General features: G+C 52.9%; 1 protein-coding gene across 1 annotated transcript; it reads left to right on the top strand.

Moving 5' to 3' along the window:
• Nucleotides 1-1,277: 1,277 nt before the first annotated feature.
• On the top strand, nucleotides 1,278-10,391 carry Park7 (Parkinsonism associated deglycase). Its single transcript, XM_051171688.1, has 6 exons — nucleotides 1,278-1,404; nucleotides 2,595-2,696; nucleotides 2,784-2,843; nucleotides 3,597-3,666; nucleotides 6,045-6,131; nucleotides 10,082-10,391. The coding sequence occupies exons 1-6, from the start codon at nucleotides 1,315-1,317 to the stop codon at nucleotides 10,240-10,242; spliced, it is 570 nt and encodes a 189-aa protein (XP_051027645.1). The 5' UTR covers nucleotides 1,278-1,314; the 3' UTR covers nucleotides 10,243-10,391.
• Nucleotides 10,392-10,618: the final 227 nt, after the last annotated feature.

Genomic DNA, 10,618 nt, shown 5'->3' with positions numbered 1-10,618 from the left:
ACCGGACGTGACGCACACCGAGGCGGAAGCGAGAGGAGTGTGCGCAGCCTCAGCGCGGGTGGTGCGCATGCGTACTGCTGTGAGTGTGTGACTGGGCCCAGTACGGGGTTGCGGCGGCATTGGCCGAGGCTTCGCGTGGGTGGAGAAGGCGAGGGTGCAGGTCAGCGCCCTGGGGCACAGAGGCCGGGTTGCGGTCCCCCGGCTGCCCGGCGAGGGTCCCGGCTGGGAGGGCTCGGGACGGCGGCCGCGGTGCATGTCGGGCCAGACCTCTGCCCAGCACCCTCTGGGTTACTGGAAGGGCTTGACTAAAGTTCTGATGCATAGGAGGTGTGCGGGGAAAACACACGAAAAGTGCTTCAGAGTGGGCACTGGCCGCTCCTGGCCGCGGTGCAGAGCAGTCTGGCAGGGTTAGACTCATAAGGGGAATTTCCATCTTTCTTAATCGTTAATAGTGTGGTTAGCACCATTCATCTCCCCCAACCTGGTCCTGAAATTTTAGCAGTTTATGGGAAAGAAAAAAAAAAAAAAAAAAAACCTTCAAAATTTACAGGTTTCCAGACTGTGTATTTGGTTTTTTTTACCCGTGAAATTCACGGTTTTGGTTGGTTTTGTTTTGTTTTTGAGACAGGGTTTTTCTGTGTAGCCTTGGCTGTCCTGCCCTCACTTTGGAGTATAGACAAGGCTGCCCTCGAACTCACGGAGATAGTCTGCACCACGGCCCGACTCTGTTGGTGGTCTTTTTAATCGTAGTTTAAGTGCACCTCTCCACAGCGTGACTGATGTGCAGGGCCCATTATGTGACCTGCTTTGGTAGAAACTGGACTTAAGCACAATAAGGGAAATATTAACACAGGCTAGCAATCCCTGATTGTTTTTAGATTTATTTTTGCATGAGTGTTCTGCCGGCATATATATATCTATACATAGATATCTATATATACACATATAGATAGATAGATCAGTGTGTGTGTGTGTGTGTGTGTGTGTATACACTCATATATATACACAGTGCCAGTGGAGGCCAGGAGAGGCCCCTCGAACTGGAGTTGCGCACAGCTGGGAGCTGCCCTGTGGGTGCTGGGAACTAAACCTTGGTCCTGTGCTCTTACCCATAGCCCATCTCTCCAGTCCCCCAGTGTGCATCCCCGAATTAGAGCGTTGAGACACTTCCACGCATTAACCTAAGGTGCTTGCTTTCATCTAGCCCATCCTGTCCCGTAAATGATATTTACTCAGTTGGAACAGGCGGTTGTTACAGTGGCAGCTGTTGGAAGAATTTTTGCCTTTCTCTTTTTAAGCATTTAAGAAATAGAAATGGCTTCCAAAAGAGCGCTGGTCATCCTGGCCAAAGGAGCAGAGGAGATGGAGACGGTGATCCCTGTGGATGTCATGCGGCGGGCCGGGGTGAGTTCCGGCATGGGCTAGCCCTCCTGAGGTAACAAGAGGAGACTCTAAGTCCGTGCTCTTGGTGACTGTGTGTGAGCCTGCATCCTGTGGCGCAGATGTGAGGTCACCGGATGTGCGCCCTGTCATGGGCTAGCCTGGGCTCCTCGTTCTCTCTGTGTATGTCACACAGCGAGTGTGCAATGCATGCCTGCTTGCCAGTGTCACCCTCAGCATTTACTTATACAAACCTGACAACAATGCTGAGTTAGCTGTCCCTGCCTCTTCTCACAAACCCAGGCAGAGACACTGCTTATTTCCAGTTTGCGCAGGACTCAGCTCCCCAAGATGAAGCTCATTTTTCACTTCATCTTGCTGCACAGGCCTACTCTGTGGAAACCAAACCACTCCTCTCCCCTCCTACTGTAGCTGTGTGTGTGTGTGTGTGTGTGTGTGTGTGTGTTTCCTTGCATGTGTGCCTGTGCACCATCTGAGGGCCTGGTACCCAAAGAGGCCGGAAGAAGGTGCCCAATCCCCGGGAACTGGAGTTATAGGTGGTTGCGAGCTGCCATGTGGGCGCTGGGAACCAAACCCAGGTGCTCTTAACCACTGAGCCATCTCTCCACCCTCTGAATAAATACTCTTTGGTGGGGTTTATGTTTGTAAAGTTGAGGACAGTTTTTCAGGCTCTGTACCTGAAAGTAAGATCGCTGGGCCAGGACTGTGGGTCAGCATCCCTAGATTTTGACAAGCTGTCCCCAGTGAGCTAACCTGTAGTCCCCCAGCACTGTGGGGAAACCCCTGGGGTTCAGGCACCAGCTACTGGCAATGCCACCTACTAAATGTTTTGCAGGATAAAGCTGTTTAATGGTTTGACTTGCACTTCTGCTTTAGGAAGGGACCATGAGGTTTAAATGGCAACAGTGTCTTGAAAGGTGGGTGGTTAGTGGGATGCCCCTGTGATTGGTCTCCAGACTCAGCACTTGTGGAATCGAGGCTCTTCTGGCCAGCCAGAGCTAGGGTATCAGCTCAGCTGCAAATCTAATTGCCCCGTGTACACCAGAAGAGAGCAGCCATTAAGTGTATTTGGCCGTTGCCTGGCCTCTGACTTGTGGTATTCCTGACAGGTTACTTAGAAACCACAGGGTAGGTGTCAGAGTACTGCCTTGTGCCTGTGTTTTCATGTTCTTGAACGCCTTCTCTTTTTCTAGATTAAAGTCACCGTTGCAGGCCTGGCTGGGAAAGAGCCCGTGCAGTGTAGCCGTGATGTCATGATCTGTCCCGATGCCAGTCTTGAAGATGCAAGAAAGGAGGTTTGTCTCGCATACGTGCACTTTCCCTTCCTCCTGCCGCTTCACACAGCAGAAACGAGATGTTCCCTTTTATTTCCCCACCCACAGGGGCCGTACGACGTGGTGGTTCTTCCAGGAGGAAATCTGGGGGCACAGAATTTATCTGAGGTAAAAAACTGCTCAAGTCGCGCCTTAGTGAAGGGCCGGTGAAGAAAGTCTTGCAGCTTCTGCTTTGGTCTGTTTGCCATGGTGTGCTGTAGAGACAGGAGAAACAGCAGAAGGTAGCCTTGTGCTGTCTGACATGGCGGAGCCCTCTCTGAGATCATTTACTGAGTCAGCGGAGCAGCTGCTGTAAGCAGGCTTAGTGAGTGTAGACTGTGGCAGCTGAGGCTGCTAACTTCTCAGCGGCTGCAGCACCTGAGTGAGCTAAGCCTCGAGATGCTGCCTGCTCTGCCATCGGGTCAAGGGCAGCTGCAGGACCAGAGGCAGCAGTGTGAATACACGATGTCCTCTGAGGCAGCCACCATTCAAGCCCTGTGTAAAGAATCACGCAGGGAAGGTGGGGGCTGGGGGTATGGTGTGGGCTGAGCAGGCAGTGGACTGGTCCTGCTGAGTTTTTTCCCCTCTCTGCCATCCAAAACTGCTGAACACTGTGTCCTCTCACTTCTGCCTCTGCTGGAGCATAGGACAGGGTTATGTGCCCAGGTGACGTTGCTGTTTCCTTCTCTTCTTTAGTGTGGGCCTTTCTCTTGGGGTAAATGCCGTTGACTGGGCTTGAGAACACAGACATGTCAGGAACCTGGTCGCTCTTGTATTTGCTGACTAGAGTGCTTTTTGGAAACAGCTAGAAGCAAGCTAAGCTGTGCATGGCTGTCCCCGCTCTCCTTGTGGTGACTAGCTGTTTGGGTTCTCTCTTTCTAGTCGCCTGTGGTGAAGGACATCCTGAAGGAGCAGGAGAGCAGGAAGGGCCTCATAGCTGCCATCTGTGCGGGTGAGTGTGGAGCGTGCCCCGGCTGACTGCTCACCGCTCGCCTTCATGAAGCAGGAGGCACCCACTCTGGTGTTTCGCTTGCATGGCATGAAATTGTGTCATTGCAGCACTGAGCCAGCTGTTGACTTTTCTGTCTCTCCGTGCCCTGGGTCTCCAGTCTGTGAGACTCAGGGTTTTCCCTGTTTGGTTGACCTCAGGGAACACAAGGCCTTTGGAATCCAGCAAACAGCTTGTTCCAGCACATCTTGGTGCCAGCAATTAGCCCTGCCAGGAGAGTCAGCAGGAATCTGACCGGCGTGAACTCCACAGCTTTACCTGGAGCTCGCCTGCCTCTGGGTGCTTGCAGAGTCTTTGCTTGAGTGCTCTTGAGCACCCATGGCTTCAAATGAGGTCTTTTTTAAAAAACAAATATTTATTTATTATTTATACAGTATTCTGCCTGCATGTGAGTCAGCAGACCAGAAGAGGGCACCAGATCTTATTATAAATGGTTGTGAGCCACCATGTGGTTGCTGGGAATTGAACTCAGGATCTCCAGAAGAACAACCAGTGCTCTTAACCTCTGAGCCATCTCTCCAGCCTCTCAAATGAGGTCTTTTGATGTCTCATGTGCCCTGAGCCTTGAAACTGTAGTCGTTTGTCGGCTGCCATTTAAGCTCCAGGTCCGTTCCCGTTGCTTTAACATCAGGTGATGCTCTGGCACCTGGCATCAGAGCAACTTTTGTCGTTGTCTTCCTTGTCAGATGCCTTTGAAGTGTGTCACAGGACAAGCGAGTCAGTGACTGAGGAATGAGTGGTTTTGTTCGGGGACCGAGGTACTCTGTCCTAGCTCTGGTCCCCTAGCTTCCTGCAAAGGACAAAGCAGACACTGTGGAGACATTGTGATAGTTTCTATCCTTTTCTTAGGAATGACATGAGACTGTTGAAGTCATCCTTCAGGCAAGGCATTGTGCTAGTTTCCTGTTTTCAAATTGTCCCTGTTTGGGGCTAGCTGCGAGACCAGCCTGTAATTCCAGCACAGGGGAGGTAGAAGTAGGCGTATCGTGAGTTCAAGACCACCCCAAGCTGCATATCGAGAGCCTCTCTCCAAAGAAGAAAAGAGAGGTGGAGGGCATAAGTGGGGAAAAGTCCTGAAAGTTCCCAGTTTGGGACTGAGAGCACAGCTCAGTTGTAGAGCACGTACTGAGCACTCAGGAAGGCCCGGTTCCATTCTAGCAGGGACAGGCAAAACATTCTTTTGTTGTTCTTTTTGGTTTTTGCTTGGTTTAAGTTTTTTTTTTTTTTTTTTTTTTTTTTTTTTCCCCAAGACAGGGTTTCTATGTGCAGCCTTGGCTATCCTGGACTCGATTTATAGACCAGGCTGGCCTCAAACTCAGAGAGATCTGCCTGCCTCCGCCTCCCTAGGTACTGGGATTAAAGGCGTGTGCCACCATGCCTGGCTGGCAAAGCCATTCTTAATCCCTGACATGACAGAGGGATGGGCATCACCCACAGAGAAATTCAGAGATCCCAGGACTGCGTGCTTGAGAACACATCAGAGGCCCGGTGAGAACACCCAAGCATTGGTGTTGTAGGACATCTCGCCCTAGGCTCGCTCAGCTCTGACTTCCTGCTGTGCTGAGACCCAGGGATTCCTGGTGGTTGATGGTTTTACAATCCCTGCAGCCTTGTACTATCTCTGGTAGGGAGGGAGTCGCAGGTGGACTGGTGTCCACTGATCTAGGAGACAGCCTCCCCAGGGTGTGCCTGGGCCTGTTCCGTAGACCTTGCTGAATAAACCCCTGTGTCATCTTCTTCTGCATCACCGAGCAGAAGGTTACCAGCCGTGGCTGGCGCACTCGCTCGTGCTGAGGCGGGCCTGAATGCCTGGGCCTTCCTCTGAATCAAGTCAACACTCAAAAAAGGGAACAGTATTAGCAGTGTGCTGTCCTGGGCCACCATCTTGGAATAATGAACAGAGAAAGCTGGGGTGGTTGAGGCAGGGGACAGACCACTGTGATGAAAGAGACCCATGCTTCAGTCAGCAAGATGGTCAGGGTGGTCTTGTGCTGTTGCAACCAGGAATCGCATACTGTGTTTGAACTCAACTGTTAGTGGCACCTCATGCTGCTGGGTAAAAAAAAGAAAGTGATTGGCAGGGAGCCTTTCCTGGGAAGGAGAAGCAAGGAGGCTGGCAGGGTACTCAAGGAGTTCCCAGTGGCTTCAAGTGTCCACCAGGTGGCGCTGTAGAAAAGGGCCTACAGCTGCCTTGAGCTTGCAGTTTCCAGTGCCAGAGTCTCAGGAAATAATGGCAGTAGTAAGTAATTGCTGTGTGTTTCAGGTGTTAAAGCGCAGGTTTTCTGCTTTCACTCTCATCTTTTTATTCATCTTATTCCTAGGTCCTACAGCTCTATTGGCTCATGAAATAGGTTTTGGAAGCAAAGTTACAACACACCCACTGGCTAAGGACAAAATGATGAATGGAAGTAAGTATGGTGAGGCTTTCCTGTATAGCAAAATCTTAGAAGAGTGTGCGTGCGTGCGTGCCTGCGTGCGTGTGTGTGCGTGCGTGTGCGTGCGTGCCTGTGTGCGTGCGTGCGTGCGTGCGTGTGTGTGTGCGTGCGTGCGTGTGTGTGCGTGCCTGTGTGCGTGCGTGTGTGTGTGTGTGTGTGCGCGTGCGTGCGTGCGTGCGTGCGTGCGTGCGTGCGTGCGTGCGTGCGTGTGTGTGTGTGTGTGTAGGGGGTGGCCGTGAGGTAACGCAGTGCAGAGGGATTCCCTTCCATGGTGTGGTGGCCCTGTTTCCTTTGCATGTGTTTCTCAACTGGAACTCGAACAGGCTGCCACAGAGGAGCTTGCCAGTCTCAGTGTGCGGGGCACCAGATCTCTGATTGTCAAAATGGGAAGGGTTATGAAGCCCTGGTTTAATTAGTGTTTTTACCGAGTGCCTTGCAAGCAACCCAAGGGTACAATTTAAACCCTCATGGCAGTTTCAACAAATGTCCTTTCACTCACAGTCCACAGTAAAGAGACCTTCAGGGGCTGGACACAGTGGCACACGCTTGTAATCCCAGCACTTGGTCTGCCTAGTAAGTCCGGGACAGACAAAGCTACACAGAGAAACCTTGTCTCAAAAAACCAAAAACCAAAACCAACCAACCAACCAAAAACCCCCAAAGAGACCTTCAGGGAATGTCTTAAGTGACAGGCCCAGCTTCTTTGACACCATGTTTCTGGTCTAAGTGTCAGCTAGGCTTGACTTTTATTAAATTTATAACAGCAATTTCTGCTCATGGTGAAGCATGCAGACAGGGTAGGAGGGGTGGAGTGAGGCTAGGTGCTTCCCACCTCCGGCCACCCCGCTTTCCCCTTCCCACGTGTCGATGAAGGCTGTCAAGTGTCTTACATAACTACACAGTCCCTGCATCCTTTTGTTAATGTTTATTACTAGATGAGATCTGGTTGGATTTTTCTGCAGCCTGCTTTTGGCTTTGAGATTGAGCCTCACTGTGTTGCACAGGTAGCTTTGACTGGGATTGAAGCCATCCTCCTGCCTCAGCCTCAGCCTTGTCTTTGCCGTTTAGCTCGCACAGGCCCACCTCACTGTTACTTGGGATGTGGACTGTGGTTGGTTCTGCTGCTTCTCCTGTGTGTACCCAGGCTGTAGAGGGACTTCTTTAAGCCACTGTTTCCTTTTTAAATTTGTGTGCATGGGTGTGTGTGTGTGTGTGTGTGTGTGTGTGTGTGCGCGCGCGCGCATGCGTGCGTGTAACAGAAGCCAGAGGAAATTGTTGCATCTCCTGGAGCAGTTGTGAGCTGCCTGCCATGAGTGCTGGGCACTGACCGAGGCTCCTCTGGCCTGTGTCCACACAGGGTTGCTCTTGTGAACACTGGTGTGTGTTCTTAGCACAAGTGCTGTGTTTCCCTGAAAGCCTGTCACTTTATCTCAGTTGTTAGAGGGAGACTGTCAGTTAACAGGGTGACCATCAGGCTCTGGCTCTTGGGTGTTGTACATACAGGAGCTGAGTTTGTTGTATTAATCTATGAAGTGAGGTCAGGGTGGAAACGGTCAGGAACTGAGACCTGTGCTGTGGGGACAATGCAAGAAGAGCTGTTCCTGTGTCACCTGAGCTTCTGAAGCATGGCAGCTGAGAGCACATAGTGGGGCCTCAGAACTTACACAGTGCCCCCGCTTACCTGGAGTTTGTAGCTCCGTGGCAAGGCATGTGGCGTCTTCCTGCTGCCTGCGCCAGAACACTGAGGCTCAAAGGCCAGCTGACCAGAGCGTTCCCCTCCCCTCCCTTCCCCCTTTCTGTAGTGCAAGGTTCCCCCACCCATATGTCACGGCTAAGCATGCAGCCAGTAAGCCCTGTTTTTAAGCCGTTGTCCCCCCCTTGAAAGCATTCTGGGAGGACTGAAGCCATCCTCCACGTGACTGCTCTAGGGGAGACTGTATGCTGGGCTCAGTGACACTTGGTAAACCAGTGGGGATGTTCCCACTGGGAAGGAGAAGGGCTCCCTCTTCCCCTGTCCACGGCAGTGGCAGGGCTTCTCAGAACCGTCTGTGCCATTCCTACTACAGCCAGCCTCAGAGAGGTCAGGCAGCTCTGAAGGGCAGACCAGGCAGGGACTGGACCCCAGGGCCACTGTGCCTAGAGACTGACTGCTCCTTCTTGATGGACCAAGTAGCAAGGATTTAGGGCTCTCTGGGTTTCAGGTCTCTATGGTAACCAGTGTCCTCAGTTATCACACCAAGGCATAAGCAGTGAGTCGCTTTGTTTGCACACAGGTGGCAGCCCTCGGTTGCTGCCTGTGTCCTGCCTCCCCACTTGCCTTTTCTCTGAAGAGCTTTTACCGAGTCTGCAAATTTATCCTCTACTCAGTCCCAGCTGGCCTTGCTTTCCCAGGCTCCACAGCTGCCCTGGCTGTAACAATGCACTTTGTGAGGCTGTTCCTCACTGTGGCCACTAGGTGGGGGCCGCTGACAAGTTTCAAATTGTCCTGCTTAGGCCAAGGCTGGGTTTCCAGTTTACCATTTAAAATGTCCTGGTTTAGCATCAGAAGGTAGGGCTCTGTGAGCCGGAACATCCCTTCAAGTGATGGTGTCCATTTTCTTTACCATAATGTAAATGGGAAGTTAGCAGAGGGAGTGGCAAGCTCCTCCCGAGGGCGCTTGATGAGCTCTGGCTGCTCTGAGCGCTGCATCTCTGATAGAAGCGGGGGCTATGAGGCTGTGCCCAGGCACTTGATGTGGGGCGTGCTGGTGGATGAGGAGACCCACAGTCATCCTCTGTCATCATGAGCCCCTGCACACCTGCTCCTGCAGGCCCTCCCACGCTCTGGCTGCCCTTGACGTAAATCCATGTGTTCACTGAGATTCTGTCCCAACCCTTCCCTTCCTCTCACGGCCTCTGTGCCAAGGTGAGAGCCCAGGTAGCCTGGGCAGAGGGTCCCATGAGTGCCTGAGAGCATGAGGTCCTCTGCCGCTGTGCCCTTGGTGCTGAGGGAGACAGAGCCCTCTGTCATCAGTGGGTAGACTGCCGAGGGGAACCGAGTCAGGAACTTCCACCCTGCACTGAAACCTGCTTCCGTGTTCTGGGCGGACATAAAGCAGAGGCGGCCCAGGCACTCTGACTAGCAGATGATAATAAGAGAGCAAAGTTGACAGCTGGTGGCGGTGCTGGAGGGGATGAGGAGGTGCTGTGACAGGCAGCAGGCCCCAGCTGTGGGGCCAGCAGGCCTGCCCCAGGGCCGGATGTGGAAACACGTCAAGGCTGACTAAAGAAACCTCTGGCTTGTAGGGTGAGGGTTAGAGATGTGTAAGGAAGCCCCAGAGGCAGGCGTGTCCTGTTGTCGCAGAGACAGAGTGGTGGGAGAGAGCTGGGGGTCCTTGTGGAGGTACCCCACATTTTTAGGATGCTCAGGGTCCAGCAGGTAGGCAGAGGAAGAGTGTCTGTGGTGCTGGTCTCTGCCTCCCGGCTGTGCGTGTGTCTGGTCTGAGGCTGCAGTTTCTGTCGGCATCACTGCCTCTGCTCTAGCCTGGCCTGATGCTGAGTCCCTGCCACAAAATGCAAAGTGGGGAATTCATCACGCGTGCCCCTCAGTTCTTTCTCCCGTTTGTGTCATTGGCTCTTTCCACCCACCTTTGCAGTTGCTTTACCACAAGGCTTTGGTAGCCTGGAGGGCTTAGGAGCCAGACCTAGGTGACTAGCTGCAGCATGCAGCCTTGTGTTTCATTTACTCACTTATGACTAGAAATAGAGGCAGAGGCAGGGGGATCTCTGTGAGTTCGAGGCCAGGACAGCCAAGGCTACACAGAGAAACCCAGCCTTGTCGGGGGCGGGGGGGGGAGGGGGGAGACTAGAAATGGCAGCAGCAGTTTATAGAAGGCTGCTGTCTAGCCAGTGTAGCCCAGAGCAACTGTGTCTGCTCCCTGTAGGTCACTACAGCTACTCAGAGAACCGTGTGGAGCGGGACGGCCAGATCCTCACCAGCCGAGGGCCTGGGACGAGCTTCGAGTTTGCACTCGCCATCGTGGAGGCACTCAGCGGCAAGGATGTGGCCGACCAAGTGAAGGCCCCGCTTGTGCTCAAAGACTAGAGCCTAACCCTGGACTCCAAGGTTGAGGCAGCCGTCGGGAGCCCCCCATGTGTCCAGAAGCCGCGAACCACCCGAAGTGGCACGTGAAGTAGCCGCTGCACAGGGGTCTCACCCTGAAGCCTGGTCTGTACATTTCTGAACCTTGCTGGTAGAATAAATGGTTTACCAAGCTCCTGACAGCTGCTTTTGTGTCTGGCTTCCTTTGTGATGTTATGGGCTGCATCCTCAGGTGGTCGCTGTTGGTACAGTTACAGGCTGGAACTGAAGAGCCCCTTCCCCGGCTGGGAGGAAACCGCGAGGCAAGCTTACTGTGGCCGGCAGGCTTTCTCCTATCTCTAGTGCCCGTGCCTCACAGGCTGTTATTGTGTCAGCCCTC

This window comes from Acomys russatus, chromosome 29 (genome assembly GCF_903995435.1).
Source record: "Acomys russatus chromosome 29, mAcoRus1.1, whole genome shotgun sequence".
Lineage (NCBI taxonomy): Eukaryota > Metazoa > Chordata > Mammalia > Rodentia > Muridae > Acomys > Acomys russatus.
The sequence above is the reverse complement of the archived record's forward strand: the minus strand, read 5'-3'. Positions and strand labels throughout refer to the sequence as shown.

Coding starts and splice junctions, on each gene's coding strand:
- Park7 (XM_051171688.1), top strand. CDS start 1,315: ATGGCTTCCAAAAGAGCGCTGGTCATCCTGGCCAAAGGAGCAGAGGAG. Junction 1,405..2,594: donor ATGTCATGCGGCGGGCCGGG/GTGAGTTCCGGC, acceptor CTCTTTTTCTAG/ATTAAAGTCACCGTTGCAGG. Junction 3,667..6,044: donor CATAGCTGCCATCTGTGCGG/GTGAGTGTGGAG, acceptor TCTTATTCCTAG/GTCCTACAGCTCTATTGGCT.